The sequence below is a fragment of the Equus przewalskii genome, unplaced genomic scaffold (genome assembly GCF_037783145.1).
Source record: "Equus przewalskii isolate Varuska unplaced genomic scaffold, EquPr2 ChrUn-13, whole genome shotgun sequence".
Lineage (NCBI taxonomy): Eukaryota > Metazoa > Chordata > Mammalia > Perissodactyla > Equidae > Equus > Equus przewalskii.
Window position 1 is genome coordinate 11178712 of NW_027228750.1, and position 13937 is coordinate 11192648.

General features: G+C 37.8%; 1 protein-coding gene across 14 annotated transcripts in view; it reads right to left on the reverse strand.

The window, feature by feature from the left end:
• NTNG1 (netrin G1) overlaps positions 1–13937 on the reverse strand; it is a 310561-nt gene that overhangs the window by 51934 nt on the left and 244690 nt on the right. For 5 of the 14 annotated variants that reach the window (XM_070608044.1, XM_070608047.1, XM_070608043.1 and 2 more), the window contains exons 6-7: positions 8973–9038; positions 6613–6672 (exon numbers count right to left, since the gene is read on the reverse strand). The exons of 8 other annotated variants lie outside the window; for them this stretch is intronic. In XM_070608044.1, the coding sequence (XP_070464145.1) occupies positions 6613–6672; positions 8973–9038 (126 nt within the window). The remainder of the gene's footprint in view (positions 1–6612; positions 6673–8972; positions 9039–13937) is intronic. One more of the 14 variants, XM_070608049.1, reaches the window with a different exon arrangement.

Consider the following 13937-nt stretch of genomic DNA (forward strand, 5'->3'; position numbering starts at 1 on the left):
CCATTCATTCATCATTCATTTATCCAATAAATATCTTATTGGGTTGGTCTACCATATGCCAGGCACTACGTGAGGTGCTGAGTTACTCTTTTGGCCTAGATTAAAATTTTGGAAGTACTGGATTTGATGACCAGAGTAAGAATGAATAAGTGTTGTCAAAAAGAATAGGAAGAATAAGAAAGGTTGAATATACCCTGCCCTCCTTTTTTAATTAACATGCTGTTATTCATCAGAATGGTGTGATACATTTATTGGAGAGTCAGTTACTACAGTAGAGTTGAGGTCCAGGTCCTGACAGAATGAAATCAAATTTGGATAGAAGCAGAGGAGGACACTGGAAATGGTGAAGAGTGGAGGATTAACCAGGAACAGGGTCAGCACCTTGAGGACACCAGATGCTTAAAAGCAAGGCAAGAAGAAGGGGAGGTTCCTAAAGGCAAGCCAGTCTGCCCCCAGCCAGTCTAGCTGCATCACTGTGTATATGCGCCCTGGGGGTGAGGTGGGGACGGGGAGGGGGAGGAAGCAGAGAGGGAAGGAGAGCGCCCCAAGAAGGGGACCTTGGGACTTCAACGTGGGTGATGGAGTAAGAAAGCACCTGGCTAAATTTAGTAGTTAAGTCATGCCAAATTAATAATAATAATATAATAATAATAGTAATAACAATAATAACAGAAACAATAGAATTACAGATGAACAAATTAAATTCTCTTAAGAAACAACAAGCATTTCACCCCAATACACTATATCTCCCTGAGTTACACCTTGTTTAGGCTGACACTTCTGACTCCCTAGGAAACCTAAAAGACCTCTAGAACCTTCCTTGGTTGAGGGTTTGAAACAGGGAGAATCTTTCTGGCCTGGAGCCACCCCAGAGTAGTGGTGGCAGGGAGGAGACCCAAGTCCCAAATTGAACTGCTTCCCAAGGACTTCTTCAGAGCTGCCTGGATCCCCGAGGAGGGGCATGCACAGCGCAGGCCTCAGGCGCTCTCTCTCTGGAAGAGGCCCCTAGTGGCTGCCCTTCTTCATGTTCCCCATCCTAGGTCGGTCCTCGGTGCCCCTAATACCGTTAATCCAGCTTTTTTCAAAAGCTTCTTTTATGTGCATACATTCATCCTAGGAACTTTTTGGAATTACTTTACATAGAAATCCTTGTTGTCAAGATGCTTGGGTAGTGGGCAAGACAAATGTGCTCAGGTAACTGGAAAACAAAATAGTATGTCCTAAGAAAACAAAATAGAGACACAAACTGATCTAAGGAGAAATTCATTTAACTGGAGAGGAGTTAGGGAAAACTAACTGAAGACTGGACTCAACACTGAATCTTCCGTGAGGACATCTAGGGCTTATCATTATCTTTTTCTTAAAGACGAGGGAATGAGCATTTCAGGTGAAAGGAATCGAGTGTGCAAAGGCATGAAGGTGGGAAAGTACAGAGAAGGATGTTGGAAAAGTTTCATCACGTGGTTTCTTTGTGGATATTTGAAGGATTCTGTAAGACCTGCCCAATGGCCAGAACCACATGCCGAGCTCCATCTGCCAGAGCTTCATCCAAGAAAAGAAAAACATATCTGTAGATATTCCAGTTCAACGCTTTCAAGACCCAGTCCAGGAATCTCCACAGACACGTCAAATGTGACACTTGTCACCTACTATTCTTTGGACTTAATGAGAATAAATATTTCTGTGATGACATTAACTGTTTCTGGGTCTTTTTTGAAAACAAATTTATTAATTTCAATAGGAAAAAGTTAAATAATATAAGTTATGTAAATAACTACATAATTATATTAAAATCATACTCAGTTAAGCACAATATATAAACTTATTTCTTAAGATAAGTGGATATTTAAAATTTCCTATAATCTAGAAAGTGGGCTAACAGTAACTTGATTCTTTTAACACTTCTAAGACTCTTCTGAGACTGATAAAGCTGTCTTCTCTGGCCATGATATATTTGAGAATATAAAATGAGAAAAAGATCTCTGAAAGTGATTTAAAAACCGTGAGAACACTATATAAATGCAAGGCATTTCAAATGTACTTATTAAACTACTGTATTATTTTTCAGTATTCTGTCAATTTACCACCTTTAATAACTAGTCTTTCTGCATAGGCACAGAATCCATTAATGACCATTAATGATACAGTTTGAGCTGAGTTATCATATTAAGATCCTGAAGGGATGATATTAATAGCTCAATAATTCTTTGATCCTCCAATTCACTGACCGACCATCTCCTCCCTTCCCTTTTTACAAAGTATAGAGTCCATGGTCCATCCTTATAATCACTTCCTTTTATGTACACTCATCTCTCTACCCCCAAACCCCACCCCCAATCATAGTCTCCTGGGAAAACCTCGGCCTGGTCAAATCGGACTCTCCACCTCCCCATGCCCACACCCCAGCAACTAAATGTGGCTGGAGTTTTTCTCCAATCATTTTGAAACAAATCTCACTTTAAGTTCATAACTGTAAACCTCAACAGGGCCTTCAGGCCTGCCTGGCAACCCTTCCTGAAACAGGGGGCTTCTGGGCCATCACTCTCTCCTTCCCCACCCACCATTGCCTTTTTTTTCCTCTCTTTTGCTTTTTGTCCTATCGCCTCAATTTTCTCAGGGCTTAGCCCTTGGACCTCTTTGCTCTTTAGGCTCACCTAGAGCCAGGGCTTTTTGCCCAGCCTCATGACTTTAGAAACCATCTACTTGCTGACCTTCCCAAAATAGTTATTTCCAGCCCAGACCAACTCCCTAGTTGGTTAGTGAGACTTCACCCAGACTGATATACCAACCGCATTCTCAATGTCTCCATTTGGACGTTTAATAGATATTTCAACTTGAACATACTCAAAACTGAGCTCTTAGGTCACCTTGCCAAACCCGCTACTCACCCAGGGGCCCAGCCTATCCCAGAAAATGACAACGCCAATCCTCCAATTGCTTAGCTCAAAATTCCTGCAGCTGTTCTTGACACCTCTCTTTTTCTGATCCCTGATAACCAGTCAATCAGCAGATCCTCTTGGGTGTGTTTTTAAAATACATTCTAAATCTCACCACCTCTCGCCATCTCATCCTTAGTTAAAGGCATCTGGAGTATTGCTGTTGTCCCCAAACTGCTCGTGTGGCTTACATCCTTGAGAGTCTCTTCTCCACACAGCAGTCAGAGTGACTCTTTCAAAACTTAAGTTCCGTCATGACAGCCCTTTGCTCATAATCCTAATGCTTTCTCATCTCATTTAGAATAAACGACAGAGTTTGAGTTTCATTCATTCACAATTGATCTGGCCCCTGGCTTCCCCCGGGGGATCATTGCTATCACTCTCCTCTTGACTCCCTGTTGCTCTGTAAACATGCCATGTTCTTCCCTAGGGCCTTTGCACTTGCTGTTACCTATGTCTGGAATACTCCTTATCCAGACATTCCTATGACTTGCTTCCTCACTTTGTTTTTACATCTTTGCTCAAAGAAAATTCTGTGACCACTCTATCTGAAACAACAGCCCTGCACCCAAACACACTAATCCCCCAGTTTCCTAATCTTGTTTTTTTTTTTCGTAGAGTTTATAGTATCTGAAAAGTATATTTCAAAAAAATTTTCTCCGCCATACTCTGAGTGTAAATACATGAATGCAGACTGAATCAATGGTGATCCTGAGCCACCTTCTCTTGGGAGACAGAGAAAGACAAGGAGGAAAGTTATGTTTAAATTCATTCCTCCACCATTTGAATTCCATAAGAGAGTCTGGCTATATCCTATATATTAAAGAGTTTTAAAAAATAACAGTCACACAAGATGTAACTGAGTTAGTGATTACAGTCATGTGCTGCATAATGATGCTTCAGTCAATGACCCACCACATATACAATAGTGATCCCATATAACTAGGAGTGCCATACAGCTTAGCTGTGTAGTAGGCTATACCATCCAGGTTCGTCTAAGTACACACTATGATGTTTGTCACACAATGACAAAATCACTAGATGATGCTGTTCTCAGAATGCACCTCCGTCGTTAAGCGGCACATGACTATATTTTAACTGAAAGTCGACTACACGTCTACGCAGATCAGTTTAGGCAGGAATAAGCAGGTTTCCAAAAATTGCTGTGATATTATATAGTTTTTCAATCTTAAATCGCATTGTAGATTATATATACTTTTTTCAGACAAGTTTTAATTACTGTTGTGTATGCAAAACTAACAGGGTCTCTAAAACACATTTTCATGGTGTGGGATGGCAAGCATTGGCAACACATATTTATTGAGAACCAGCTTGTACCAGTGGACAACGTGCATGAAGCCCAGTCTTGCAGAGTCTAGTGCAGGGTTTCTCAACCTTGGCACTAATGACATCTTGGGCCAAATAATTTTTTGTTGTTCTGTATATTGTAGGATTCAGAAGCGTCCCTTTACCCACTAGATACAGTAGCAACCCCAAAGCTGTGACAACCAAAAGTGTGCTGGGGCACAAAATCCCACTTATGACATATATTACATCATATAAAGCAGTTTTGATAACATGATACTTAGTAACGGGCCAGTTAAGAGCAATAAAAGCTACAAGTGTTTTAGAAGAGGGAGAGTTCAAAGTCGGCTTTCTAGATCAGGAAAGATCCCCTTCTGAGGTTTAAAGGTTCTTTCTGACTGAGACTGGCTTGGAAAGACCTGGGCAAGTAGGAGTTACAGGAAAACAAAAGGTTGGAGAGAAAGAGAGTGGAAGAAAAGGAATGTTAAGAAGAGGAGGGGGTTAAATTTCTCTTTGGTGTCTTCTTTTCTACTGTTTGCCATGTTGCCTGTAAATATATTATTACATTACCTATGTAAATATAAGATAAAGTACTCTGAATGTGACACAAGTATTTTTTTTTTTTTTTTTTTTTTTTTGCTAAATGAGGAAAGCTGGCGAAAATTTATTTTAGTCACTCAAAAAGAAAGGGTTTTGGAAAAAGACTTCAGACAGACAGAAGGTGAAGGACTTAGAATTCTAGAAAGCATTTTCCCTTTACTGCCTTAGAGTCACCATGTCTCAGAAGGCCACCCACCCCAGCGGCGGGAATGAAGATGCTGCAGCATTTTCCTGGGCTTTGCCCCTCCCCCAACCCCATCTTGCAACCTTTTGTAGCTTTTGAAGCTCTTCCATACACATCATTTGATGATGCTGTGGATGTTTTTACGGTACGTCTACTTCATTAGGTGGTTTCTTCCTGCCTTCCTTTTGGAATCTCATTTGTGTTATGACCCCAAGAAACTAGAGATTCAATAAAGCTGGATCAAATTCCAGGTCAAGAGGTCTTTTGTCTATCCAGTGTGCTGGACACGACACAAAAGAGAGAGACCTTATGAAGGTCCCTCTTTCTTCCTTTCTCCTTCACCTCCTTGGTTTCTTTAAGTAGATTTGCATATCAGAGATAAGGAACGACATCCCTACTATGGCCTCAGTGACCACCTTATGATATGCACACATGCCCAGATAGCCTTGATACCCTATGGACCTGTGGCTGCTCTGTTCTTAAAGAACTTAGTTCCCCAAATTTCAAATCCATCTGGACTCCCCTCAGAAAGGCACCGTCAATTTTTGATATGTAAAAGCACATTGTGAGGAAAGTTCCAGACATGGTTTAAGTACTGTTGGTTTCCCTTTTCCCATCTTCTGACCAGTTTCCTCCTTTTCTCTATATGCGACAGAAGGACCAATTCAATGTTGATTAAAATCTGGAAAATAATTTGACTCTATTCAATAAGGAATAGGGAAGCTATTATGGTCATTTTCACCAAATGGGTCAACTAAACTCAGATTTCCATAATAAATATATTTCTTTGTAAGAGATGCTTCATGGAAAAAACCCAAAAACCAAAAGCCAAACAACAACAACAAAAAATGACCATATCCCCAACAGTCAAGGGTGGAAAACAAGACACACCTGTCACATAGGACATTTAAAGGAAAACGGTGAAATAAAAATAGAAGTCTTTATGTTTCCTGAAAAATCATCATTCTGTGAATGACAGATGCTAGCTGGAATGGGCCGTTCACGAGTCACAGATGAGATACTGCTCACTTTCACTTAAGGAAAGCAATAAAATTATTATCTTCTGGTCATAATCAACACCTAACCTAGTGCAGATCTTCACTAGAATTTGCTCAAATTCATCCTGAACAATGTTTGAAAGTAGAAATTCCAATGTATTTTATTTGTCACAAAGTCAAATGGGTACCATACATGGGACCCACCATTCTGTTCTCATGAAAAGCATCCTTGAAACTCACTGTAAGTGGGTTTCCTTATTTTCAATGAACATGAGTAGCTATGTTAATACTCTAACATTCATATTCTAAACAGGAACCTAAACTGTTACAAGTTTTCTTCACACATTAATCTTTCAGAAAACAAATGTTGCAGCATTTTTAATTTGCAGCGGTCAAATTTCTGAGGGAAGCTTTTTATTTCTCTTACAGATGACACTCTCGGTACTATCTGATGCATTGATTGGTACCAGTCAACATGCCTCACCAATAAGCTGATGGGTACACTGCACAGATATTCCAGATTCATACAGTGCAATGTTCCACAACACATAACACCATGAAATCACTGTATGAATCCAAGAATTCCTACCTCTCTTGTGGTTTGCAACTTGAACAGAAGAAACTGTTGACAAAGCTAATTTGGGAGCAACTGGATAGGTTTAAAAGAATGAACAGCACATTAGAAACAATAGTGAAACGTTCAAACTGTAATAACTTATCATCAACCCACTTGAAAAGTAACCCTAAAGGAAGAGACTATTTGTGTCCGTTGTTTCTGGGAGTTTGTTTCAATCGCAAAGTCTTGTATTTGGCTGAAAATCGTTTAACATTGTCAGTAATAAGTTTAGAAGCTTTATTTTCAGAGGCAAAAAGAATTAGCATTTAAATCAAGAATCCAGTTATGCAAGGATTATTCCAGTAACAATATGGATATTAGGATTCCCTATTGTCCCTCTCTTAAAATAGTAGTTGTGTTGTTGAGCTACTCGGCAATGTCATTGCCTCATTTCACCATGTCACTCTCTCTGTGTAACTGTCATCTTGTCTACATAAAGTTAGGCTATTTTTGTTGAATGGATTAGACATCACAGAACAGTCACGTGGTCAACCATTCAGTGGCATCTGGATCTCAGTCTTGGGGTCACCCTGAATCTGTCTACCTTTCAAAAATGTTGTCCTCTTCTCAACATTTATTACCTTTGTGATGATGTCAGTTTGTTAATGGCAAGCATTTCTCTCTAAGTTTGCCTGCCATTTCTTTCCCACTTATTCATGAAGAAGCGCTTGTGAAAACAGCAAAAACAGGATAGAGCCTGATGTTCTTTGCAGATGTTGACAAGACAAATTATGGCTGCGCAGAACTGGCCTCTGCGAGAAAGTGCACCTTTAGCTAAAATTTCAAGTTCAAGCATTTTATTCAACTGCACTGCTTCTCAAATGAATTCATTTGAGCTCATTATCCACATTCTAAAAAAGTGCAACTGGCATTAACTAAAGATATTTCTGAAAGCATTTAGTCCTGTGACACAGAAAACACAGCAAAACAATTAAATGGGTCTGTTTCAGGTTCTGAACAATGCATAATCTTGTTCATCTCAAAACTCACTGTTGAAAAGTGTTAAGTCTTAGATCCTATCTTGTATAATTTGTTGAGCTATGAAATTCAACGAGAAATACTGAGTGACATTTCACTGAAGATGCTCTCATTGAATTTGCCAAGGAATAAAGTCACTAAACTTCTCCTGAATCCTCATAGAATTATACTAATAGGGGTGAGCTTGATCTGTATTTCTTCTTCCACATACGTATGCAGAAACTTGAAGAAATTCATTTGGAGCAGATGATTAAGATAATTCTATTTGCTAGTAATATATGTATCTAGGACAGTCTTGATTTCATCACTCTGATCAAGGACTCAAAATGCAGCCCTTCCAATTTGACTCCTCAACAAATTGCTAATATACTTTGTTTTGCTTAGCAGCTATTTCCTGGTTCCTCCTTTTGCTCATTTCCTCCTCCATCTGTATTCATTAGAGTTTCAAAGGAACATCCTGTATATAACGAAGAAAGGTGGAAGCCAAAGATGTGCGGTTTTTTTTTTTTTTTTTGAGAAAGAAGGCAAAAGGATACAATTTTCTATTAAAATAAACTCCTATTTACACATGTCTATGTATATCTCTAGGCTAGATATTAATGTGAATTTAACATTACACTGCATCTTATGAATTTTATTACCCAGTTTCTAAAAGTTCTATTTCTTCTTGTGTAATCACACTGCTGTCTGTTAGTCTCTCTCTCTTATTTATTTACTTTTAATGAGATGATTACTGCTCCAAGGACACATAGAAAGCACGTTGTTCTTAATGCTGGTAGAAATAGTTAGTAATTCATAAAGGATTAAAAGAGGGAAAGCCCCAAAAGAGAAAATATATTGTGACGTGGAAGAGAGTGAGAGAAAGAGAGAGAGATCCAAATTTCTGTCAGTCGATATGGAGCAACAGTAAAAGAAAACACACCTTGTAGGGGTTTCAATACTGCCTTTGTGTATTTTCCTCAACCTTCAATACAACTGACCTACCAGCCAGTTACTTAAGAATAGTAAAAAAGGAGACAGTGGAAGGATACCTGTGCCACCCACAAGTTTTTAAGACTTCTTTATACTCCACACTGTGATGGCAACAGAACTCTAGGCTTTTCTTGGGACTGACTGACATTCAATGTAAATTTCACGAAGTGCTTTTAACCTCTACGCCATCTAATTTTTTCCCACATCTCTCACTATAATATTTCTGGGATGCTCTTCATATTAGAAAAAATATTCAAATTATGATTCTTTCAAAGACACGGCATTCGTGATAATGTTCTTATATAGTGTTAAAAAATAGTATCTGGGATTTTCCCCCTAAACATGTGGGATTTTCTACCAGGAGGAATTTTACATGCTCCTACCTTGTTTTGGGTTAGAAACCTCAAGGGAAGAAATATTCGGCCATATCCTATTAAACTTTGGAGGAGCTGCATGCATCAGGAAAAATTAGGGTATGTTATTTTCAGCTATTTTTCATTTGGTCTAAACAGAAAATTATATGGACAAAGACACAAACCACACATCTGCTCTGTAACTCAGCTGTGATGCACTTAACAAAACGTGACTCCCGCACCAAACAAGAGCAAGCAATTGATGATTCCCAAAACATTGAATGGACATTAAATATATAGCCTCTTCCCTAACAAAGCTATACACATTTACCTGTGCAACAAAGTAGAGTGCTCTTACAAATAACCAAACAGGGATTTCTGCAGTTTACATCATTATATAAAGCTGGTGCCTGAAACTAGAAGATAACGTGAAAGAAATAATTTCTCACTTGAGGATTCCATTCTCTGCAATTTATATTTACAGATATGAACCGGTTGCATTAGTCTTTCATGAGAGATTCTTTGGGGTATGTTTTAAATGTGAGCCATTATCTTTGCAAAGAGGTGGATTTATTTCCTATTTTTACTTATGCAATTTCTCAGAGAAAGAAAGAGAGAGATTACTGGTGATTCTGGCTTAAGGAGAACAGTCTAAGATGCTTCTGATCATATCTAAGGTTTGTATGTATGGGCGTGTGTATGTTTTCACCTCAAAATATGTTTCTAGAGTTATTAGTTCCAATTCAGAAATAATTATAAGCAGTATTAATTTAAGAATTGATGCTATTTCTTTTTTAGATTCACTAGTATAAATAAAATGACTCTGGAAAAGCAGGAGGAAGCCAGCTTTAGGACTGGATGCTTTAAAACAATTTTTGCTCAGGTGCACAGGCCATAACAATTAAAGTAGTCATTTCATGCCTCAAATCTACCGTCTACTGAGATCAGCTCAAAAACACATCTCCTGTGTGGTCCTTTGGGCCCACCCAAGTCTGCTAGGAGAGCTCTTGCCTCTAAACTCCTTGTAGCATGTTACTGTCTGTGCTCCTGATTTCTCATTGATATGTGGATAGGCATAAGTTTTAATATTGCTAGTTTAAATTTCATAGGTCTATTTCTCGTCTCTGTAATTAGATTGGATCTCTTTGAGGAAGGGCAAAGCCTTGCAGAAGGCCTCAGTAAGTATCTAATAATTGAGTAATTGATATCAAGTGGCTAGGCTACTGTAAACAGGTATTATCAGATTGTTTTCCCCATAATTAGATTATAGCAAATAACATTCTTGCAAGACATGGAACTTTCACTAGATTTTGGTTTTCTAATATCTGTTAGAAAAGTTGACCTACCATTGCTGTGTGTGTGTGTGTACACACACAAAAGCAAAATAAATCTTAATATTGATTTGCTGTATCTGTCCAAATTTGTGAATGAAGAAAAGAATATAATGATTTTCCACCTGCATCCAAATGTTACTAAATAAATATTTATTTGTTAACATGATGCAAAATATGCAAGTAATTGACTGAGTGTTGCTTTTCCCATGAGCATTTTGGTAATGAGGTGAGATTGAATTGACAGAATAAACCTACTTGAACTGTGATGATCACTTTTGAAAAACTATAAATTTGTATTTTAAGGGAATTAATATGATTTCTAGACATTATTTATTTAGAAAAAGTTTCAGACCATTGTCATGGTTTTATATAGAAAATATATTTATTTATATTATTAGCACCAAATTAAGAAAATTTTAATTTGTTGAAATGGTTCTCTCCACCTTTTTTGTGTAGGAGAGGCAAATACAGGTCATTAGTGGGGGTGATGTTTGTAAATTTAATGTTAAGTATTCAGTGACTTGTTTATCTTGATGAAATAAAAGTAATATGACTGTCTTGTTAATAAGCTTTGCTAAGAAATTTAAATAAAGACAAAAATTTTAGACTAAATCAATTTTGAAGTGAGGTTTGAAAATTAACTTCATAATTTAAACTTTATTCCATATTCCAATATTATTAAATATTTGTTTACACATATATTTTAGTGTATTCTTCTCTTAGCGTTTTATGCTTTTTCCCCAGGCTGCTCAGTTTCCATTTTAAGGATCTTCCTACATGTATAAAAAATTAATGTAGGTCATTCTACTTTTGGATTGTTAACTACTTGACTTGCTTGGAATTATCAATATAGACACCTCAGTCTCAATCTGATCCCTACCTAGAATATAATTTTCTTTTGTATTGTATACTTAAGATGGTTTCTCGGGGTTTGGAGGAGGGTAGCTCTTGTATTCACCAGGGAATATAATTAGACATTTTTTCCCAAATAATTTTCATTATGTGGGATTCCTAACCTTTCAGACCAACTAAAACTCAGAACCACCAGCAGTTATCATGTGGAAATACTAATCTAATCTAGACATATGTCCAGTGGGACAAAATTTTCTGTGCTATGTCTTTTCCTTGAGAGGAAAAATGTCCAAAAAGAAAAAAGATATTGAAATTTATGGCCCCTAAGCTACTATAGCATATGTCTGTGCATACATGTTTTAATATTTGGCCATCATGAGATTTTTAATTTAATATCTCATCTTAATTTTTTAAAAATTTATTTTGTTTTTTTGGGGGCTGGCCCCGTGGCCGAGTGGTTAAGTTCGCGCGCTCCACTGCAGGCAGCCCAGTGTTTCGTCGGTTCGAATCCTGGGCGCGGACATGGCACTGCTCGTCAGACCACGCTGAGGCAGCGTCCCACATGCCACAACTAGAGGAACCCACAGCGAAGAATACACAACTATGTACCGGGGGGCTTTGGGGAGAAAAAGGAAAAAATAAAATCTTAAAAAAAAGAAAAAAAAATTTATTTTGTTTTAAAATTGCAGGGCAAGCAAAAAACAACCTAAGGTTAGCCAGTTACTGTCTGGCTACTCTAGTTACTCTAAGATCCTGGCACCATGTAAATATTCCCAGAAGTAAATTAGGCACATCGGAGGCTATATTAATAGCATAATTGAGACAAATTCTATGTTTTCATATCCAATTCCAATGAAGGTCTTCGAATAACATGAAGCCTCTGAGAATTTTTAGCCAGTGGGCCACTTGTTTTGCGTAGTTAGAAATTGCAAATAGAAAAAAACACCCTATAATACATCAAAAGAATTGGTATTGCCTCTTTGGGTGAACTGTTGCAGAATTTATTAATTTCATTCTTTCATGAATTAACCAGGGAATATCTTTGGGTCAATATGAAGGTCTCAGAGTGATAGTTTGTCCCAAGGCAAAGGGCACTGGGAGTCAGAAGACAAGGGGTCTGGTCCCAGTTGTGCTACTGAAGAGCTGTCTGGCTGCTAATTTCTTTGGACTTCAGTTTCGTTATCAGTAAGATAAAGATGCTGGACTAAAAGATCTCTAAGGTTTCTCTCAGGTGTTAAGTTCCATCATTCCACTGGTTTTCTCCTGGCCTAGCAGGGTCACACTAAAGTTTGCGGAAGGATGAAGCCTGTTGGGATGAGGCACAAGCTTTTTGAAGAATCTAGGGGATTGAGAGTTCTCTGTGTGAAGGGAAAATTATTGCTGCATGTTTTGCCTGTGGACTTTTTGACTGTCATAGTGAATCCCAAAGTGGAGTTGAGAAATTATTATTGGGGTGAGGGGAGGGATCACCATGTGTGTTCAATGGGATTGCAGATGGCCAATCATTCTAGAATGGCCTTTTATGGAAATCCCTTCTTCTTAAGGATCCTGACTCCATACATCTTAGAAAATGGACTGAACTCATCTTCATGATCTCCTAGACTGGATTCCAAAGACTTTGGCTCTGGCAGTATGGAGACTGCAATCACATATTCCACAACTGTCTCCTTTAAAAAGAAACAAAACATCTGAGATGCCCATTGGCTGCTATTACTCTATTGTCACTGTTGAATTTTCAAATTGTATCTATGGCAAGCCCAGAAGATTTTTATTTAGGGGAAATTTATTTAAGATATGTTGCATGTAAATAGAACTTGGGCTGGATTTGTATCCCAATTCTATCACTTGGACAAGTTCCTTAACTTCTCCATGTCTAAGCTTTCTCTTCTGTAAAATGGGGACGATGACACTATCTGCTGGTTGTTGTCAAGACTAAATGAGTTAATATTTGCTTGTCATTCTAGTGAGCATTCAACACGTTAGCTTTTATTATTCTCTTTGTGGTGGTTGTTGTAATAAAAATCTGATTACTATAGCATAAACGGTTCTTACTGAATTGAAGTAGAGAAAATAATGAGCTCCCCCTATTTTTTGCAATCTTAATTGTTCCCAAGGTGAGTGACTGTGATGGGTAAAAAAGCTCACCTAAGATACAGCTTACTTTAGGGAATAAATCCCTACATCAATTAATACTATTGTTCCAAAAGCAAGAGAGATTATTTTGAAATACTGTGGAAAAGGTTTGATTTTTAACATTTAAAGATGTTAATTTCCAGGTTTCTTTAAGATTAGAAATGTAGTAGTTTAGACTATGAATCAATTTTGTATCTTATCTGAATTTTTTTTTCGTTAAGAAGAGAACTCAGAAAACTGATATGTGACAATTTGTTGTGGCACTTGAAATTCATTTTCATGAATCAGAAAACCTGACATTCTCATCAACAAATGAGGATTTGGAAGAAAGTTTTTTTTCTGTGCCCCAAGGAAAACTCTGCACTCCAAGTTGGAGAGAACTGTGCTAGAATTGCTAACCTTGACCGTCTGTTGCTGATGCCATAGGGTATCAAATTGAAAAGCAAGCTTTAAGCAAAAGGCTAAAAACATTTTATTTGCCTGGAGAAAGCTCTAGAGGTAGGGTTGTTTTAGAATATTAAGTTGTCTTCCATCATACGCGGCATTCACTTTGCATGAATCGTAGGCAGCTTTCAACTCACTTTGTGGACACCCTTTAAAAGCAGAGTAAATTGTGACTACACTTTCCCATCTTTTTTTTTTTCTAGAATAGTCTACTATGTAGTATTTCACACTT